Genomic DNA, 22,553 nt, shown 5'->3' with positions numbered 1-22,553 from the left:
AACACAACAATACACGCATACCATCGCGGGCTAATCAAAGATGGCGGTGATGAATATAACCAAATAGAAAACACGCATGCTCTGGAACTCCATAATGGGAAAAAATACAAGAAGTGTGTGTGGGGGGAAAAAAATCCCACGATAAACACCAAAATACAAAAATACCCCCAAACCTCCCACCATCCCCAAAGGAGGAAATCCGGCAAAAGAGAGAGAAAGCCGGAATGCATCCCCAAGAAAAGAGACATAAGAACAGAATTCCGCGTGCCGCGCAATTTTAAATAATGATTAAAAGTTTTTTCTCCCAATTGCCCCCTCCCCCTTACAAAGAAAATACGTAACCTTAAGATAAGAAAGCCCAGCAAAGAAAAAAAATGTTTATACTTAATCATTGAAAATAAACTAAAGGAATGCGAAGACAGTCTCCAAAGACGCCAAAACAATACTATTAATCCAAACAGTTTAATCTCTAAAGTGAGAAAAGCGGCACAATTATTCTTTAACTTACTACCTTATTTAACAAAAGAATTAAAGCTAATTATCTATACTAAACACTGCATAAGAAAAAAATCTATATAAACTGCAAGCAAACTATCACTTAATAAAGAAAAATAGAAACAGATAATTAAACCAGTTCACAATCTATCCACTGTATTAATTCACTCCATATACTAAACAGTCTTCAAAAAAAAGTAATTCTTTAATCAAACCAAGAAGACCACCTCTTCTTTAAGTAATCCATTGATCAAAAGATATCTTCAGCATACCGAAATCTTCACAACCTGTTTTCTTTCAGAAAATTATTCAGAGACTCTAATATCCTTCATACATCAGCTGATTCCACAATAGAATTGACAAAATCCAATGCCACTTGGGGATCCAAGAAGACACGAGGGGTAGAATCTTTAGGAAATAACTTTAGTCTCGCTGGATATCTCAAGGATGGAAAAAGAGTTTTTTTGTAAGTGATCTTCATGACCGGTATGAATTTGATCTGTTGTTCCATAACTTCCCGTGGATAATCTTCATAAAAACGGATCTCGGAACTGTTAAATTTAAAAAAAACTTTGTTTTCTTGCCCATTTTATGATTTGGTCTTTAACTTTAAAGCAAAGAAAGTTGACTAAAATTGGTCGAGCTTTACCTGATGAAGTGAAAATTCTATGAGCTCTTTCAATATCGGGAGGCTGAGATAGAATATCCGGGAACAGAGATTGAAACAGATTGGCAAAATAGTCTAATAAATTCCCAGGTTCGGAACCTTCTTGAAGATTTAAAATACGAATGTTATTCCTACCAGACTTTGCCTCTAAATCGACAATTTTGCGTTGAGCTTGTTTCAATCGGGTTGAAATATCCGCAATCTGACGTTTCGATTCTTTAAACTCAGTATTCAAGGAAAGAATATTTTCCTCAATAGTCTGTAAACTCTGTCGGAACGACTTCAACTCAGAAGCGTTATTATCCATTTTGTTATCGAGACCCATCAACATACGTTCCAAACGCTCAGCCCGGACAGGCATATCTTCTGATTTTTCTTTTGAAGTTTTTCCCTTTCCATTGCTGGGTTCAAAAGGCTGTTTTCCACTTCTTAATGACCGCTATTTCCCTCCAAGATCCAGAAAATAAAAGTTGAATAATTCAAGGTTTAGACTGGGGAAAAGGAGGAATTAAAGGCAGCCACAGAATTTATATGTTACTCCATTGAGCTACAGGCGGAATTCCTGGGAAGTTTTTTTTAAAAAACCTACAGAGAGCAGCTGAAAAAAATCATTAGGGGAAAAGATGAAATATGAAAGCAAGCTAGCAAATAATATCAAAGTGGATAGTATGTTTTTTCAGGTATCTTTAAAAATAAAAGAGAAATGAGAGTGGATATAGGACCATTAGAAAATGAGGCAGGAGAAATAATAACGGGGGGACAAGGAGATGGCAGATGAACTAAATTAGTATATTGCATCAGCCTTCACTGTGGAAGGCACAAGCAGTATGCCTGATGTTGCATGTGTGAAGGAAGAGAAGTGAGTGCAGTTACTATTACAAAAGAGAAGGTGCTCAAAAAGCTAAAAAAAACCTAAATACGTAAGTCACCCGGACCAGATGAACTGCACCCAAGGGTTCTGAAAGAGGTGGTGTGAGAGATTGTGGTGGCATTAGAAATTCTTTCAAAAATCATTGGATTCTGGCATGGTGTCAGAGGACTGGAAAATTGCAAATGGCACTCCACTCTAAGAAAGGAGGAAGGCAGCAGAAAGGAAGTTATAGACCAGTTAACTTGACCTCGATGGTTGGGAAGATGTCAGAGTCGATTGTTAAGGATGAGGTGATGGAGTACTTGGTGACACAGAACAAGATAGTACAAAGTCAGCATGGTTTCCTTCAGGGAAAATCCTGCCTGACAAGCCTGTTGGAATTCTGAGGAGATTACAAGTAGGATAGATAAAGGAGATACAGTGGACGTTGTATATTTGGACTTTTAGAAGGCCTTGTTGGAAGTTGGAAAATTCGTGGTCATGCACTTTAGTAGTAGAAATAAATGTGCGGGCTATTTCTAAATGGAGAAAATCCAAAAATCTGAGATGCAAAGGGGAGACCTTGTGCAGAACACCCTAAAGGTTAACTTACAGGTTGAGTCGGTGGTGAGGAAGGCAAATGCCGTGTTATCATTCATTTCAAGATGTCTAGAATCGAAGAACATGGAGGGATGCTGAGGCTTTATAAGGCACTGGCGAGGCCTCTCCTTGAGTATTGTGAACAGTTTTGGGCCCCTCATCTTAGAAAAGATGTGCTGGAATTGGAGAGGGTCCAGAGGAGGTTCACAAAACTGATTCCAGGAATGAAAGGGTTATCATACAAGGAACGTTTGATTGCATTCGCTGGAATTCAGAAGGATGAGGAGGGGATCTCATTGAAACCTTTCGATTGTTGAAAGGCCGAGACAGTAGATGTGAAAAAGATGTTTCCCATGGTGGGATGCCTAGGACAAGAGGGCACAGCCCTTTTAAAACAGATGCGGAACAAATTTCTTTAGCCAAAGGGTGGTGAATTTGTGGAATTTGTTGCCACATTCAGCTGTGGAGGCCAGGTCATTGGGTATATTTAAGGCAGAGATTGATAGGTTCTTGATTGGACATGGCATCAAAGGTTGTGAGGAGAAAGCCAGGAACTGGGGTTGAGGAGGAGAAAAAAAAAAGGATCAGCCATGATTGAATGGCGGAGCAGACTTGATGGGCCAGATGGCCTAATTCTGCTCCTATGTCTTGTAGTCTTGTAGATGCGATGCTGAGGCTTTAAGGTACTGGTGAGGTCACACCTTGAGTATTGTGAACAGTTTTGGGCTCCTTATTTCAGAAAAGATGTGCTGGCATTGGAGAGGGTTCAGAGGAAGTTCACAAGGATGATTATAGGAATGAAGGGGTTATCATATGAGGAACATTTGATGGCCTAGTGTCTGTATTTGCTGGAATTCAGAAGGATGAGGGGGGATCTCATTGAAACATTTCGAATGTTGAAAGCCTAGACAGTGGATGTGGAAAAGATGTTTCCCATGGTGGGGGAGTCTCGGACAAGTGGGCACAGCCTCAGAATAGATGGGAAGCTATTTAAAACAAGAGGGTGGTGAATTTGTGAAATTAATTACCACAGGTAGCTGTGGAGGCCAGGTCGTTGGGTGTATTTAAGGCAGAGATTGGTAAGTTCTTGATTGGTTATGGCATCAAAGGTTATGGAGAGCAGGCTGGGAGATGGAGCTGAGGGAGGTGGGGTGTGGGAAGAATCAGCCATGATTGAATGGAGGAGCAGACTTGATGGGCCATATGGCCTCTTTGCTGCTCTGTCTTGTGTCCTAACATCTTGTACACCTCTGGCAAGTCACCTCCAAAGAGAAAAGCACTGCCTTGTTTAACCCATCTTCATAAGACGTGCTCTCTCATCCAGGTGATATCCTGGTCAATCTTCTCTGTCACCTCTGTAAAGTTTCCATATCCTTCCTATAATATGGGGACCGCAACTGAAGACAATACTCCCAAGTATGATCTTACCAGAGTCTCTAGACTACAACATTACCTCATGGCTCTTGAACTCAATTATCCAACTAATGAAGGCAAACATCATATGCTGCTTTAACCCACCTTATCAATTTGTGCATCAACCTTGGGGGATCTATGTATATGAAGATCCCACTGTTCCTTCACGTGCTAAGAATCCTACCATTAACCCAGTATTCTGCCTTCAAGTTTGACCTTCCGAAGCAAATCACTTCATATTTTTCAGGGTTGAACTCTGTGCCATTTGTCAACCCAGCTCTGCATCCCATCAATGTCCCATTGTAACCTACAACAACCTTCCTCCACTAGCACTACACCACTAACCTTCGTGCCTTCACCCAAACTGCCTCACCCACCCTTCCACTTCCTCATCCAAATGATTTATAAAAATAAATGATTTTAAAGAATTGTGCAATGTGTGTTGTTGCCATGTTGCTGAACCCCTTTTCCCTGGTGGTAGTCAAGGTCACAGGCTTCACGGCTGGTGGTGGAGCGAACGTGTAACAGCACAGCACGGTATTGGTCCTTTGGCCCATGATATTGTGCTGATCCATTAACCTACTCTTAAGATCAATCTCAACCTTCCCTCCATTCATCTGTGTTCTTGTCTAAAAGTCTCTTAAATGTCTCTCATGTATCTGCCTCTGCTTTCCATATTCTCACGACTCTAATAAAAAAAACTAACTCTGACATCCTGCCTATACTTAAATCATCTTAAAATTTTGCCCTCTTTATTAGCCATTCTTCGCCCTGGCTGAAGGTGCCTGCTGCCCATTCTATCAATGCCTCTTATCTTGTACATCTCCAAGTCACCTCTCATCCTCTGTCTGAAGGGGAAATCCACTCATATCTATGGTGATGAAGTGCTTTGAGAGTTTGGTTTTGGCCAGAATGTACTGCTGCCTCAGAAAGGACCTGGAACCACTGCAATTTGCCTATTACCACAACTGGTCTAAGGCAGGTGAGATTACATTGCCTTTCTTCAGCCTTATTTCACCTGGACAATACAAATACCTATGTCAGGATGCTCTTTATTGACTACAGCTCAGCATTTAACTCCATTCCTGCAGTTCTGAATGAAAAGCTCCAGAACCTGGGCCTTTGTACCTCCTTTTGCAACTAGATCCTCGACTTCCTAACCGGAAGACAACAATCTGTGTGGATTGGAAATGATATCTCCACTTCACTGACAATCAACACTGATGCACCCTAGGGTCATGCTCTTAGCGCACTGCTCTACTCTCTCTACACCAATAACTATGTGGCTAGGCCCGGCTCAAATGCCACCTGCTGACAATAAAACCATTGGTAGAATCTCAGATGGTGAACAGAGGGTGTACAGGAGCGAGATATATCAGCTCGTTGAGTGATGTCATAGCAACATCCTCGCACTCAACGTCAGTAAGACCAAAGAACTGATTGTAGACTCCAGAAAGGGTAAGACAAGCGAACACACACTAGTCCTCAGATTAGAAGTGGAAAGAGTGAGCATTTTCAAGTCCTAGGTTTCAATATCTCGGAGGACTTAACCTGGACCCAACATATCGATGCGGCTATGAAGGTAAAGCAGCTGCTATATTTAATTAAGAGTTTGAGGAGATTTGGAATGTCCCAAAAACATTTCGCAAATTTCTGCAGATGTACCATGGAGAGCATTCTAACTGGCTGCATCACAGTCTTTTTTGGGGAGGGCTACTGCACAGGATTGAAGTAAGTTGCGGAGAGCTGTAAAATGAGTCTGGTCCATCATGGGTGGTAGCCTCCATAATATCCAAGACATCTTCAAGGAGAGGTGCCTCAGAAAAGCAGCCTCCATCATCAAGGACCGCCACCATCCAAGACATGCCCTCTTCTCATTGTTACCATCAGGAAGGAGGTGCAGAAACCTGAAGACACACACTCAGTGATTAAGGAATAAATAGCTTCTTTCCCTCTGATTTCTGAATGGACAATAAACCCATGAACACTATCTCGCTACTTATTTGCACTACTTATTGCACAACTGAATCATTTAATATATTCATACTGAAATTCATTTTTTTCTATTATGTATTTCATTGTACTGTTACTGCAAAGTTGACAAATTTCATGATATATGTCAGTGATATTAAACCTGATACCTGATTCTATTCCTGTGAAGCCTGCTCTCTAATCCAGGTTGCATCCTGGTAAATCTCCTCTGCACTCTCTCTGAATAAGGTCAGTGTATATACCTTTTTAATGATGGTAGGTGCTGAAACTACAGTGCTATAGTGCAGTCAATGAATATTTCGAGCTGTGGATGGTGAACATGTCAGTCAGGTGCATTTGTCCAGGAAGGTATTGAGTTTGGGTGCTGGAGTTGTGCTTATCAAGGAAATTTGCAAGTTCCAGTATGCGGCTGACCTGTGACTTTATAGATAGTAGACTGACTGGTCACTGCAGGGATCCTATCCTTTCATCTTTGAAGCCACAGTATTTATGGTGCAACTCCAGTAAAGCTTATGGTAACCATTAATTCAGCTTGTATAATGTCCAAATATGGTTTAAAGTTTGTGCAGATTGACGCAGTTCCTTCCAAACAATCAGAATCAGTGTTTGCATTTTGCTGGCACTATTTGAAATGTACACCCTACTTTGCTAGTGCAACTGATGAGGGGTGAAATTATTAAAAGCCTGCCCTTGTATTTTCTTTAGAAAGCTCAATATGAAGCCTTTGGCTTGGCTATAAATAATGACTGATTTGAGAAGTGTCTTAGAAGTATGCAATCAATTTCCTGCCAACCTAAATATTGATTGCATTTTTGACCTGTGGGGTTCATGTGGCTTCATTTCCTTCTATAGGCTGGTGAGTGTTGGCTACTTCAGACTTCATGTCTGTACAGTTACAAGATAAAGACACGAGATTCTGCAGAGTAACACATATAAAATGCTGGATGAACTAAACAGGCCAGGCAGCATTTATGGAAATGAAAACAGTTGACGCTCTGGGCAGAGACTATTCATTAGGATTGGAAAATATGGAGGAAAAGCCAGAGGAACATTGTGGGGGGGGAGGGGGAAGGAGTAAAAACTGGCCATTTGCCCATTCACCACCTTCCTCACCTCTATTCAGGGCCTCAAATAGTCCTTTCAGGTGAGGCAACACTTCACCTGAAAAATGCTGGGGTCGCCTATTGTCGCCGGTACACCCGATGCAACCTCCTCTACATTATTGAGGCCCATTGTATATTGGGGGAACTGCTTCATTGACCACCTTTGCTCCATCCGCCAAAAGTGGAACTTCACGGTGGCCAAACATTTTAATTCCACTTGCCATTCTCGAACTGCCATGATCTCCTGTTGTGCCACGATGAGGCCAGCCTCAGAGTGGAGGAGCAACATCTTATTTTCCATCTGGATAGCCACCAACATAATGGCATGAATACAGAATTCTCCTTCCAGTAAAAAAAATCTCTCTCCCCCCCACTTTTTATTTCCTCACTGGCATTTTACCTCTTCTCCCCTCCCCATCACCTCTTGGTGCCCTTCCTCTTTTCCTTTCTCCTCTGGTCTACTCTCCTCTCCTATCAGATTCCTTCCTCTCCAGCCTTTTTCCCTTCCCACCCACCTGACTACCCATCACCTTCTAGCTACGCTCCTTCCACCCTTTTTATTCAGGCATCTTCTTCGTTCTTTTCCAGTCCTGATGAAGAGTTTTGGCCTGAAACGTCGTCTGTTTATTTCCATGGATGCCTGATGTGCTGAGTTCCTCCAGCATTTTGGATTTTCAGCATCTACAGAATTTCTGGTGTAGATGACAGATGAGATCAGGTTGGTGGGGAGGTGGGATGAAATGAGAAGCTGGGAGGTGATTGGTGAAGGGCCAGAGAAAAGAAGGAATCTGATATGAGAGTTAATGGACCAAGGGAGAAAGTGGAGGACAAGGGTCACCAAAAGGGGTCATAGGCAGGTGAGGAGAAGAGGTCAGAGGGGAGGCAGATTGAGGAATAGGGGAAGGGTAAAAATTACTAGAAGTTAGAGACATCAGTGTTCATGCCATGCATCAGGTTAGAGCTGATTAAAGCTTGCTTTTCTCAAATTTTATGAAAGTGAATTTGAGTGTAATGTTGCTTCTAATTGCTGAAGTTATGGAACTTTTTTTGTGAGGAATTGTCTGTGTCACCTTGAGCTGATGGTAATTTCCAAGGAACAGGAGGCACCAGATCCCATTACATGGACTGAGTGATTAATTTGGGCTGATGCAGTCAGTTACCATTTAAGTCTTAACCAATGATTTCACATTGAGCATGCGGAGAGGAATATTTTCTCTGCATGTCACTTAAAGACTGAGGACATAATTTGGACTGGTAGTCCAGACTTCAGCATAGCTGTGAATAGAAAAGCCAAAACAGTGATGGAGGCACAAGATACCAGTTTTGGAAGATGTCTGAGATTTTAAACAGGTGCAAGAAGTTACCAAAATGGTGAGAGAAATGAGATGACTTTGAACACTTTTTACATTTGAGGCAATGAACTGAAAGTTAAGATCAGTCAACAAGTGTGCTAGATTATGTGGGTAGTGTAAAAGCAAGCAGGCCTTTTTCAACTGAGGTTGGGCGAGACTAGAACTGGAGAGCATAGGTTAAGGGTGAAAGTTGAAAAGCTGAAGGGGGATTTGAGGGGGATCTTTATTCAGAGTGATGAGAGTGCGGAACAGACTTCCGGTGGAAGTGGTGGATGTGAATACATGGATGGGAGGGGTATGGAGGGGGAGGGGCATGCTCGAGGTGTGGGTCGATGAGACAAGGCAGAATAATAAGTTCAGCAGGGACATGATGGGCCGAAGGGCTGTTTCTGTGCTGTTATGCTCTGTGACTTTCAGTTTGTTTGAACATGGCTAACAGGATATTCATATAGAGTGGCACATGGATGGTCATTAACACAAAATACTCTGCAGATGCTGGGGTCAAAGCAACACTCACAACACGCTGGAGGAACTAAGCAGGTCGAGCAGCATCCGTGGAAAAGAACAGTCAACGTTTTGGGCCGGAACCCTTCGTCAAGACGTTGACTGTTCTTTTCCACGGATGCTGCCCGACACGCTGAGTTCCTTCAGTGTGTTGTGAGTGAATGGTCATTGGAAGGTGCTCTGAGCAACATGTGATAATTGACAATAATGTTGCCAAAGATAGACCAGTGCCTGCTGTTTAAAGTATTTGTTTTAAGAGAAAACATTGTTTTTGCTAGTGTAGGCAAATTATGAAAGTGCCTTTCAAATTATGAAATTGTCTTCAACTTGTTAACACTGATCATGAGTGATCTGCCAGAGCACTGTATTTGCACCCCCATTTCAACAGCACACCCCATTAAGTATACTTTTAAGTGAGTTAAACTTTAAAGTTGTCCTTATACGGTTAATGATTGGTGTTTTATGTACTTGAAATACTGAATTATATTTCTCATAGGGTGCTTCCAGATTTTAAGCAACATGTGAAATGCATGAAATTTGATTGTCTTAGTACGCAGCTAAGGAAGGTGGAGGAAGAGAAGTGGGTAAAACCTGTTGAGATGAATGGGAGTAATTAGTGGCTGATTCAGTAGTTTCTCTACACACTCCATATATTAGAGTTATAGTTGCCAAATAAAGGCAGAGTATTTTATGTGTCAGGCATATTGAGTAACTATTATTGCTCTTGCTCATTTTCAGAACCCTCAAAGCAGTTCAGAATTTTTAGTTTGCTTCAGTTGTAAGGCTGTTCAGTTCGGTTAGATAACATGATCTATTTGAAGGCAAAAGAATCCCAATCTTGAATGGTTGGAATTTAAAAAGTATTATTGTTGTGAACGTGGAAAGGATGACATTGTTTCGAAGGGTTTTGCCCGAAACATTGACTGTATTCTTTTCCTAGATGCTGCCTGGCCTGCTGAGTTCCTCCAGCATTTTGTGTGTATTGCTTGGATTTGCAGCATCTGCAGATTTTCTTGTTTGTGCAGGATTACTTTGTGATCACCTTTGCTTTTAACCAGAATAATTTGATTAATTGTTTGTCAATAATATGAATAAGACGAGGTTGCAATTTATACTTTGTGTTGTGTAATGTGTGAACTTAAGTTTGTGTGATCTATTGAGTTTACTTTATACAGCGGGGGAATGTGTATAAATGTGGATGAAAGTAATTGTACCACCCATTGAAGTTGCATGATTACACAGCAGTTAAGGATGAGCAATAAATACACCGTAACTTATGAATCTTATCACAGATGCAAAATGCTGAAGTGACTCAGCAGGTCAGGCAGCATCTCTGGAAGGGAATCAACTGTTGATGTTTCAGGCCAAGATTCTTCATCAGGTCTGCAGAATCCAGAATAAGGTGGGGGTAGGGGAAAGTGGGTGGGGGGAATTTGGTTTCCAGCAGGACAATGACCCTAAGCATAAAGCCAAAGCTGCACAGGAAAGGCTTAAAAACAACAAAGTTAATGTCCTGGAGTGGCCAAGTCAGAATCCAGACCTCAATCCAATTGAGAATTTGTGGCTGGACTTGAAAAGGATTGTTCACCCATGATCCCCTTGCAATCTGACAGAGCTTGAGCAATTTTGTAAAGCACTTTTGCAATGTCCAGATTTGCAAAGCTGATGGAGGCCTATCCACACAGACTCAAGGGTGTAATTACTGTAGTTGCGTCTACTTAATACTGACTTGAAGGGGGTGAATACTGATGCAATCAATTGTTTTATGTTTTATATTTGTGATTAATTGCTACGACTTTGTAGAGATCTGTTTCCATTTTGGCTCAAGTCTTTTTCAGTTTTCTCCTACAGTCCAAAGACCTACTAGTCAGGTTAATTGGTAATTGTGATTAAGTGAGGGTGAAATGGGGTGTTGCTGGGCGGCCCTGCTCAAAGGGCTGGAAGGGCCTAATTTGCACTGTATCTCAGTAAATAAGAGTGGACTAACTCTGAAAGTGATGACTATAATAGATCCTTTGGCTCTTCCACATTAAAATCAAGCCAGCTCAGCCTTGAAGCCTTGATGTGAAGTTTTTACTTTGCATCTTGTCTGGACAGTTACTGTTCCTTGAATAATGTCTTCCTCCTGAGGGGTGGAGGGCGTGATTTAACAACCTGTCATTATTAAAGGAAGCCTTTATTAGCTTTATAAGGAGATAATATCTTTTTTGGTATGTATTATCTTGTATTCAAGGTAGGTGTTGAAAATTACTTGGAATATATGGGAGGTAAGTGGTAAGTAGGAGAGCATGGGCATGCACACAGTGAGACGAAGATGGGTTCAGGTTTCTTACTGAACCACAGAGTGGGTTGGTGGAGATAGATGGCTGCCTGCTTTTCTGATACAGTGTGCAAGTGCATCATCACTTCAGGGTTATAAGTATGAGGGTTATAAGGTTGCAAAAGTGATTGCGAAGCTTTTGAAGTCCAACAAAAGGCATCCAAATAAGCTACAAGAAGGGAAAAGATGAAACTAGCCAATAGTATAAAGCAGGATGCCAAAAGTTGTTTGTGGTTATACAAAGAATAAAATGGAAGTGAGAGTTGACATTGGACCGCTGGAAGATGATGTTGGTAGTGACTGGGGACAAAGAAATGGCAGATGAAGTTAATTGGTTCTTTGCATCTGTCTTTACTGTGGAAGACACTAGCAATGTACCAGAAGTCCACGAATGTCAGGGAGTAGGAGTGAGTGTCATTGCCATTACAAAGGCAAGAGTGCTGGGCAAACTCAAGGTCTTAAATGTGGATAAGTCACCTGGACCAGATGGAATACATTCTAGAGTTCTGAGAGAGGTTACTGAAGAGATAATGGATGCATTTGTCATGATCTTTCAAGAATTGCTTGATTCTGGCATGGTCCCAGAGGACTGGAAGATTCCAAATGTCACTGCACTCTAGAAGAAGAGGGGAAGGCAAAAGAAAGGAAGTTGTACGTCAGTCAGCCTAACCTCAGTGGTTAGGAAAGTGTTGCAGTCCATAATTAAGGAAGAGGTTTCAGGGTACCTGGAGACTAATAATAAATAAGTCAAAGTCACCATGGTTTCTGTCAAGAGATATCTTGTCTGACAAATCTGGTAGAATTCTTTGAAGAAGTAACAAGCAGGATAGATAAAGGAGTTACTTGGGTTTTCAGAAGGCATTTCATAAGGTGCCAAACATGAGGCTGCTTAACAAAATAAAATCCTTTGATGTTACAGGAAAGATACTGGCTCGGATAGAGGAATAGCTGACAGGCAGGAGGCCGTGATGGGAATAAAAGGGGCCTTTCCCGGTTGGCCGTCAGTGTCCAGCGGTGTTTCTCGGGTCAGTATTGGGAGCGCTGCTTTTCGCATCTCGTCAATGATTTGGATAATGGAATTGATGGCTTTGTGGCAAAGTTTGCAGATGAGACAAAGATAAGTGGAGGGGTAGGTAGGGCTGAGGAAGTAATTCAATTGAAGCAGGCCTTGGATAAATTGGAAGAATGGGCAAAAAAAAGTGGCAGATGGAATAGTGCTGGGAAATGTATGATAACGCATTTTGGTAAAAAGAACAGTAGTGTGGACTGTTACCTAAATAGGGAGAAGGTTCAAACACCAGAGGTGCAGAGGGCCTTAGGAGTCCTCGTTCAGGACTCCCAGAAGGTTAATTTACAGATTGAGTCTGTGGTAAGGAAGGCAATTGCAGTGTTGGCATTTTTTTTTTAGCCAGAGAGTAGTGAATCTGTGAAATGCTCTGCCACAGACTGCAGTGGAGGCCAAGTCCGTGGGTATATTTAAGGTTGAAGATTGGTCAGGACATCAAAGGATATGGTGAGAAGGCAGGTGTATGTGGTTGAGTTGGATCCGGGATCAGAATGGCAGACCATACTCGATGGGGTGAAAGGCCTGATTCTGCTCCTACGTCCTAAGGTCTCGTGAGGTTCTGCAGATGATGGAAGTCCAGAGCAACATACTGGATGAACTCCGAGGGTCAGCCAGCATTTCTGGAAATGAATAAATAGCCAGTGTTTCAGGTTGAGATCCTCCATTGTCACTTCAGGATTACTGTCTTGCAGCTGTGCACTCGTGCTATTTCCTGATGTATTTCAAAGTATAGTAATTTACATTTATTACGGCTCAGAGATGGCAACATAAAGAGCATTATACACTTGATGTGTGATAAGCATTTCGGACAAACTAGATTGCTCAGTATGTTGTCAGGTCTCCAATGTTTCATGCAGCCCGTGAAGTCATCATGAGGCATGGACTAACTTTAAAAATGACAACCATAATAGGTCCTTTGGCTGTTCCAAATTCAAATCAAGCCAGCTCAGCCTTTGAAGCCTTGATGTGAAATTTTAACTAGGAAACTTCCTTTGACTGGGGATAGAAATTTACAGCACCCATGAAGTAATTTGGCCCACAAAATTGAGACTCAAGATTAATTGAAAAGCACCTGTTAAACAGATCATAGAACAACTTTTGGGGAAATACAGTACATTTTTAAAAAAAAGGAATCTTAGAATGTTTAGATTCGGATTCATTGTCACTAACAAATGCCATGAAAGTTGTTTTACAGCAAAAGGGCAAAGACAAATCTGTAAGTTACAAAAATATCACAGGATTATTACGCAAACACAAGGAAATCTGCAGATACTGGAATTTCAAGCAACACACATAAAAATTGCTGGTGAACGCAGCAGGCCAGGCAGCATCTATAGGAAGAAGTACAGCTGACATTTTGGGCCAAGACCCTTCGTCAGGACTAACTGAAAGAAGAGATAGTAAGAGTTGGGGGAGGGGGAGATCTGAAATGATAGGAGAAGACAGGAGGGAGAGGGATGGAGCTAAGAGCTGGAAAGTTGATTGGCAAAAGGGATATGAGAGGATCATGGGACGGGAGGGCTAGGATGAAAGAAAAGGGGAGGGGTAAGCCCAGAGGATGGGCAAGGAGTATAGTGAGAGAGACAGAGGGAGAAAAAGGAGAGAGAGAGAAAAAAAAAGTAACAAATAAATAAATAATGGATGGAGTAGGAAGGGGATTATTATTATATATATTTTTTTCTTTCCAGCTCTTAGCTCCATCCGCCCCCCTCCTGTCTTCTCCTATCATTTTGGATCTCCCCCTCCCCCTCCCAGTTTCAAATCTCTTACTATCTCTTCTTTCAGTTAGTCCTGACGAAGGGTCTCGGCCCGAAGCGTTGACTGTACCTCTTCCTATAGATGCTGCCTGGCCTGCTGAGTTCAGCAGCAATTTTTATGTGTGTTACAGGATTATTACCCCTTATCTGAAATGTTTGGGTCCGAAGTGTTTTGGATTTCAGATACTTCTGGATTTTAGAATATATAATGAGATATCTTTGGGATTTCCATCATTTCCGACTCTGAATTTGTGCTGACAAATGTGTTAATACATTTCAAGACAATGGCAATGATAATAAACACACACAAAAAATGCTGGTGAACGTAGCAGACCAGGCAGCATCTATAGGAAGAGGTACAGTTGACTGGCCTGGATGCTGCCTGGCCTGCGTTCACCAGCATTTTTTGTGTGTTGCTTGAGTTTCCAGCATCTTCAAATTTCCTCATGTTTGCGATAATAATAAACCCTGAATCTGATTCCGCTACCGGTAAGCAGTCTTTGTCTTCTTCATCACATATGTATTGATATAGCCATTCAGTGAATTAGATTTTTATCAGCAATGTTGTTCCATTGTTTAAAAAAGGCTCCAAAAGTAAACCAGGTAATTACAGGCCGGTGAGCCTGACATCAGTAGTAGGTAAATTATTGGAAGGTGTTCTGAGAGATTGGATATACAAGTACTTGGACAGCCAAGGGCTGATTAAGGATAGTCAGCATGGCTTTGTGCGTGGTAGATAGTTGTTGGAGGCTTTGTGGACAGCAAGGAAGGCTTTCAAAGCTTGCAGAGGGATCTGGACAGAGGGGTATAGACAGAGTAAATGCGAGTAGGCTCTTTCCACTTAGATTAGGAGAGATAAATACAAGAGGACATGGCTTTAGGGTGAAAGGGGAAAGGTTTAGGGGGAACATTGGGGGGGAACTACTTCACTCAGTGGTGGGAGTGTGGAACGAGCTGCCATCTGACGTGGTAGACGTAAATGCGGGCTCACTCTTAAGTTTTAAGAATAAATTGGATAGATACATGGATGGGAGAGGTCTGGAGGGTTATGGACTGGGTGCAGGTCAATGGGACTAGCGGAATACAGTTTTGGCACAGACTAATAGGGCCGAATGACAACATTGACTTTATTAACTTTGCCTTCAACTTTCACCCTGCCCTTAAGTTTACCTGGTCCATTTCCGACACCTCCCTCCCCTTTCTAGATCTTTCTGTCTCTGCCTCTGGAGACAGCTTATCCGCTGATGTCTACTATAAGCCTACTGACTCTCACAGCTATCTGGACTATTCCTCTTCTCACCCTGTCTCTTGCAAAAACGCCATCCCCTTCTCACAATTCCTCCATCTCCGCCGCATCTGCTCTCAGGATGAGGCTTTTCATTCTAGGACGAGGGAGATGTCTTCCTTTTTTAAAGAAAGGGGCTTCCCTTCCTCCACTATCAACTCTGCTCTTAAACGCATCTCCCTCATTTCACGCACATCTGCTCTCGCTCCATCCTCCCGCCACCCCACTAGGACTAGGGTTCCCCTGGTCCTCACCTACCACCCCACCAGCCTCCAGGTCCAACATATTATTCTCCGTAACTTCCGCCACCTCCAACGGGATCCCACCACTAAGCACATCTTTCCCTCCCACCCCCCCCTGCATTCCGCAGGGATCGCTCCCTACGCAACTCCCTTGTCCATTCGTCCCCCCCATCCCTCCCCACTGATCTCCCTCCTGGCGCTTATCCGTGTAAGCGGAACAAGTGCTACACATGCCCTTACACTTCCTCCCTTACCACCATTCAGGGCCCCAAACAGTCCTTCCAGGTGAGGTAACACTTCACCTGTGAGTTGTCTGGAGTGATATACTGCGTCCGGTGCTCCCGATGTGGCCTTTTATATATTGGCGAGACCCGACGCAGACTGGGAGACCGCTTTGCTGAACATCTACGCTCTGTCCGCCAGAGAAAGCAGGATCTCCCAGTGGCCACACATTTTAATTCCACATCCCATTCCCATTCTGACATGTCTATCCACGGCCTCCTCTACTGTAAAGATGAAGCCACACTCAGGTTGGAGGAACAACACCTTATATTCCGTCTGGGTATCCTCCAACCTGATGGCATGAACATCGACTTCTTTAACTTCCGCTAATGCCCCATCTCCCCCTCGTACCCCATCTGTTACTTATTTTTATACACACACTCTTCCTCTCACTCTCCTTTTTCTCCCTCTGTCCCTCTGAATATACCCCTTGCCCATCCTCTGGATCCCCCCCCCTTGTCTTTCTTCCCGGACCTCCTGTCCCATGATCCTCTCGTATCCCTTTTGCCAATCAACTTTCCAGCTCTTGGCTCCATCCCTCCCCCTCCTGTCTTCTCCTATCATTTTGGATCTCCCCCTCCCCCTCCAACTTTCAAATCCCTTACTCACTCTTCCTTCAGTTAGTCCTGAAGAAGGGTCTCCGCCTGAAACGTCGACTGTACCTCTTCCTAGAGATGCTGCCTGGCCTGCTGCGTTCACCAGCAACTTTTATGTGTGTTGTTTTCTGTGCTGTAGTGTTCTATGGTTCAATGATCTTTGAATTCATTGATGAATTTCTCTGCTGCTTGATCAGCAGATACTTTATCACCACAAATCATTAAACATTTAATGCCGTGTCTTTTGTTAAATTTCTGCAGCCAGCCTGATGAATATTCACAATTACTTAGATTTTTGCTTCTTTCATGATCCGCGTACTGTTAAGTAGCATATGTTTACTCTGATGCTGACGAAGCGACTCTCAATACAGGATTGAGATCTTCATTTTTCATTTTATGCAGTGCTATATATTTCATTAACTTCTGTTCATTACATTTGTAAGGTCACTTCTCAGAACTCTGCGCACCACAGACAGACCAGCATATTACCTAAGAACCTTCCTAGCACCTGTGGAATTTTCCATTTGTGGCGTCATGTCAGTACTAAAAAAAAGCACTTCAGTTTTCCAGATTTTGGAATTTTGGATAAGGTGTACTCAAGCTATACAAAAAAAAGAAGGTAGTATTCATGGACTGTTCACAAATCTGATGGCATAAAGGGGAGTTGTTTCTCAATCGTTGAGTGTGGATCTTCAGGCTCTTGTTCCACCTCCCCGATGGAAATGTCAGAAAGGTGTGTGTTCAGCAAGGTATCAGCAAATTAGGCAACTTCTGTGGAGAAAATGGCCACCAACCTTGAATTGTTTTGTCTGAGTATTTCAATAGCTTTAATTATAGTGAAGCTGGCTTTATTTGTAAATACCGGTGGGCAGGGACTTCTTTTACAGATGACACAACAATTTATAAGGGAAATTCTTTGATACACTTTTGAAACATTTTTCAACCTATTGATAACAGCTTCATGTGTTTTCGAATGACTGAATATAGGATATACTATTAGCTTGATTATGATTAGTGTTAGGAGTGATAATGAAATGAATTAACTTTCTCGAGAAAGTTACACGTGGAGTGATACCTAAAAGGTGCTTTTTCAACAGGGTAACATCCATCAAAAATATTCACCATTTGGGCTTTGCCATCTTCTTGCGACTACCGTTGGGCAGGAGGTATAGAAGCCTCATCAGGTTAAAGAATAGTTACTTCCATTCAACTATTTGGTTTGTGAACCAGCCAGCAAAAACCTAATCGTTGTCTCAGTATAGCAGCATTATGACCACTTTGACCAATTTGCTTTAAAATAACTTATTTTGTTCCAGAGTAACACACAAAATGCTGGAGGAACTCAGCAGGTCAGGCAGCGTCTGTGGAGAGTAATGAACAGTTGATGTTTCAGGCTGAGAAGGTGCTGAGCGTGAAACATCGACTATTTATTCTGCTCCATAGATGCTACCTGATCTGCTGAGTTCCTCCAACATTTTGTGGGTGTTACTCTGGATTTCCAGTGAATGCTGAATCTCTTGTATTTGTTCTAATTGTTTTCTTCTTTATGCAAAAATTGTGTATGGTTTTAAATTGTGTTAATGTTGCTATCTGTAATGCTGCAAGTCTTTCATTGTACCCGTTCAAGCATGTACCTGTTCAAACAATAGTGTACTTAACTTTGACTATGAGTGGCCATTGAAAATGGACTTTTCTTTTTGACTTGGAGCAATTGGCTAATGGACAGCAGCTCTGAAGAGCATAACCCTTACGCAAACTAGGACTCAGGGCTGCCTGTATTTGTTCATAGTGTTACGGCTAAGGAATTTTCCTCAAATTGCTGTGTAGAAGAATTCCACAGTAATTTGCTCGTGCTGGTATTTTAGTCCTTGTATTTAATATCCAGCGGTAATGTTTTATTATATTCAGCTGGATGGGTCAAGTTCCTGTCCAAGATCAGAATTGGGTTTAATGTAGCTGGCATATGTCATGAAATTTGTTTTGTAGCAGTAAAGTGCAATACATATTAAAAAAAATTAAATTACTATTAAAAATGAAATTTAATTAGCGCAGAGGGGAGGAGAGGGAAGGAGGTTTTTGCCTATGTGACAACCTAACAGGTAGCTGGTAAGCTGGCTTTTGTGCTTGGTTAAAGCTCCCTTTGATATAAAAATGCTGGGTGCAGTTTATTTGTTCCTGTTACTGGTATGCTTGTAGTTGGTAGTCTGAGTGTTAACTAGCATTGTGGAAATCTTGTAGCTCCTGAGTATTCATCTTCTCTTTTTAGAGGAATTATGTTTGAGTGGATGCGGTAATTAAGAAAGACCTCATTCAGGGACACACTTTGGGTTTATAAACTGGAGTAGCTGTGTAGTGGTGAATCATTTGGAGGCTGATCTTACCCTTTACTGTTTAAAGTCTTTTGCATGGTCTCAGATAGAGAAGAGACCCTTGAAAGGCAGACAAGGTAATCATCAACTGTACTGCAAAGATTGAATGAATCCCTGGAAAGCTGGAAGCAGAGAAAAAGACCATGTATCCCTTACTAACCAAATATGCAATTTTGGACATCCTGCCGGCCAGCGTTGAGTGATTCATTTGGATCTGGTCTTTTTTTGGGCCTGTTACCATGGTATGGTACTTTTGTCAAACCAAATAGCATTCTTAAGTGATATCCACAAAGACCTTTGACCTCCAGAAGAGATTTGATTGCTGTTGCAGAATGTAGACAAGAGCCTGGTGAGATGTACTATTTTTAAAACAAAGTTATATAAAAGACTGAAGCCCAACATTGTCACAAGAAGGTTTTCTGAGTTATCATACTGTTGGACCAGGTAATTACGATGTCACTAATTCATAGATCTTCAAGTGCTCTCTAACTGAGCTTTATGTGTTATGGATACATTGATGGAATGTCTTTGCCAACTTGTGTTGAACAGTTCAGAATGTTGCACCAGCTTCTAGCTTTAAAAATATAACAAATTTTCCTCATGTTTTAGCTCCAAGTAAAATTACTGTTGTTATTGACAATTGCATTCTTGAGATTTTAAATTGCTGTATGATATTAGATTGTTTCTAAGAATGAATCTGAGCTGATTCATTTTCAAGGACTGCAACTCATTATTTATTATGTTGTTTTTACTTTTTTGTATTTACCCAATTTGTCTTTTGCACATTGGTTGCTTGTCTTTGTGTAGTTTTTCATTGATTCTATTGTGTCTCTTTGTATCTACTCTGAGTGTCTGCAAGAAAATAAATCTCAGTTGTATATGGTGACATGTATGTACTTAGATAATAAATTTACTTTGAACTTTTGAACTTTGAATCTGACCGGATTCTTGCATCAATTTAATTCACATTTTGTTTGGTAGAATATGCACTTTTGACTTACTGCTAGCTCTCAGTTGAATGTGATGCAGTGAATCTGGATATATGATAAAGATAATAATCCGAACAGTTTATTAAATTTCCTTGGAACCTCGTTGCTGTGGAGTGTTGGAAATATGATGAGCATTTGGTGTGCAACAGTTTCCCACAGTCACATGATAGGGATAGGATGATTTGTTTATAGTAATGTCAGAGAAGATAAACATTGGCAAGAACAAAGGATAACACTGCTTTTTAAAAAAAAACTGTCATACAGTAATAGAGTATGACTGCACAGAAACGGGTTGTATGGCACATGTAGACCTGGCTAAACTGTTATACTGCCCAGTCCCATCAGTCTGTACCTGGACCATACCGCTCCCATCCATGTACCTATCCAGACTTCTCTTAAATGTTGAAATTGAACCCACATCCACCACTTTCGCTGGCAACTTGTTCCACGCTGAGTGAAGAAGTTCCCTCTTAGCTTCCCCTTAAATATTTCATCTTTCACCCTTAGCCTATGACCTCTAGCTCTAGTTTTTTTTGTACTTACAGTTTGTCTTTTGCACATTGGCTGTCAGTTTTTGTGCATTTTTTTTCTATAATTGTATTTTTGTTCTACTGTGATTGGCAGATTGATAGGACTCGTGTGCACTTGCTTTTGAGGGATTTCCTCTTGTGTATTTTTTGTTTTTCTTATCCTCTATTTCATGAGCAAAAACTTGAAGACAGTATTGAATGCAGCTTTAGAAAAAGTGAGGATCAATGACCGGCTATTAAATATTTGGGAGAATTGGTCTATCTACAGGACTGAAATATTTTTGGAGTAAATTCCAGGAGATCAACCATACTTTTTTTAAAGTGAGTGGTGGGAACGTGAATGTGGAATGATTCAATGGGTATATTTAAGTAAATGTGCAATCTTAAATTTGAATTATTCAGAATAAATATTTTGGTCTCCACTATGATGACATTAGGAAGAGAACGTCAGCTTATGGGATTGCTCATGTGAATGATGGTGATGATTCTGATTTACTTTGCATTAATGGAGGCAATTTTCCAGCAACCTCAACAATCAATTTGCAGTTTGGTCAAAGTTTTAATACATTTGTTTTCAATGAATCTGGTGCAATCCACTAACTTTTGAAAATATTTTGCAGGTATTTAATTAGTCATGGAGCAAATGTAGCTGCAGTGAACAGTGAAGGAGAGACTCCATTAGATATAGCAGAAGAAGAAACCATGGAAGAACTCTTACAGGAAGAGATTCGGAGGCAAGGTAAGAGAATGCTGTATTGGAAAGTATTTGTGTTATTGACTATAGAATTCAGTTAGTGTGTTTCTTTCTTTTTAAATCTTTTTATTAATTTTTCAAAATTATAAACTCAATAACAAAATTAGTACAAAGAGATTGGAATAATGTTCATCAGCATATATAAAATGAATTTTAAGTAACATAGATATAAAAGACTTCCAAACTCATAATGAAATTAATCATTAATAAAAGAAATAAAAAGAAAAAAATATATATAAACAAAAAAAAACCCAAAAGAAAAATAAACCCCCAAAAAAAGCAAAACAGGGCTAGACCAACAGCTTGTATCAGACACGTTCAATAATGTTGTTAACTCCGCTCCTCTCATCATATAATTTAAGTTTAGAAAAAAGACTCGGAAAGGTCAGATTACATCATATGAAAATGTTGCATAAAAGGTTTCCAAGTTTCTTCAAATTTAATCGAAGGGTCAAAAATATCACTTCTAATTTTTTCTAAATTTAAACTTAATATGGTTTGAGAAAACCATTGGAATGTAGTTGGAGGATTAGTTTCCTTCCAGTTCAACAAAATAGATCTTCTCGCCATTAAAGTAACAAAAGCTATCATTTGACAGGCTGAAGAAGACAAAGATCTATGTTCTACCATTGGCAATCCAAAGAGTGCCGTAATAGGATGGGGTTTTAAATCGAAGCGTAAAACTGTTGAAATAATATCAAAAATGTCTTTCCAATGTTTTTCCAAAAGAGGACAGGACCGAAACATATGAGTTAAAAAACCACTTCAGAGTGACATCTATCACAAGTAGGGTTTATATGGGAATAAAAACGAGCTAGTTTATTTTTGGACATAAGAGCTCTGTGTACTAGTTAGTGTCAACTCTCAGAATTTGCGTTGGTTGATAATTCTGCTGACCTGCAAATGCTTTAGTTACCAGTCCTGTTGCAAGTAAAAACATTTTCGTAGACCACTACAACACAGAAACAGGCCATTCAGCCCATTTGCTCTGTGCCGAACTGTTGCTCTGCCTTGTCCGATCAACCCACACTCAGACCATTGCTTTCCATACCCTCCCCATGGTACCTGTCCAAATTTCTCTTCAATCGAACCTGCATCTACCACTTCCATTGGCAGTTTGCTCCACACTCACTACCCTCTGAGTGAAGAAGTTCTTCCTCAATATTTCACCTTTCACCCTTAATCCATGGCCTCCAGTTGTAGTCTCACCCAACCCCGGAAAAATCCTGCTTGCAGTTATTGATGTGTACCCCTCATCCTTTCGCACACCACGATCAGATTTTCCCTTGGAGACATTTCCTTTTAATAAATCTTCATCAGATTTAGTCCATTATGTTCTTTTAAGAATGTTCTTAAAAGATGTTACTCTGTTTACCTTGTAGCTTGT

The 22,553-nt window shown here is 41.0% G+C and overlaps 1 protein-coding gene across 7 annotated transcripts in view; it reads left to right on the top strand.

Moving 5' to 3' along the window:
- The window catches only part of ppp1r12a (protein phosphatase 1, regulatory subunit 12A), a 250,859-nt gene that overhangs the window by 81,848 nt on the left and 146,458 nt on the right, over window positions 1-22,553 (top strand). For all 7 annotated transcript variants that reach the window (XM_063058433.1, XM_063058430.1, XM_063058427.1 and 4 more), the window contains exon 3: window positions 21,033-21,151. In XM_063058433.1, the coding sequence (XP_062914503.1) occupies window positions 21,033-21,151 (119 nt within the window). The remainder of the gene's footprint in view (window positions 1-21,032; window positions 21,152-22,553) is intronic.

This window comes from Mobula hypostoma, chromosome 9, assembly GCF_963921235.1.
Source record: "Mobula hypostoma chromosome 9, sMobHyp1.1, whole genome shotgun sequence".
Lineage (NCBI taxonomy): Eukaryota > Metazoa > Chordata > Chondrichthyes > Myliobatiformes > Myliobatidae > Mobula > Mobula hypostoma.
This window is presented reverse-complemented; position numbering and strand designations above follow the sequence as displayed.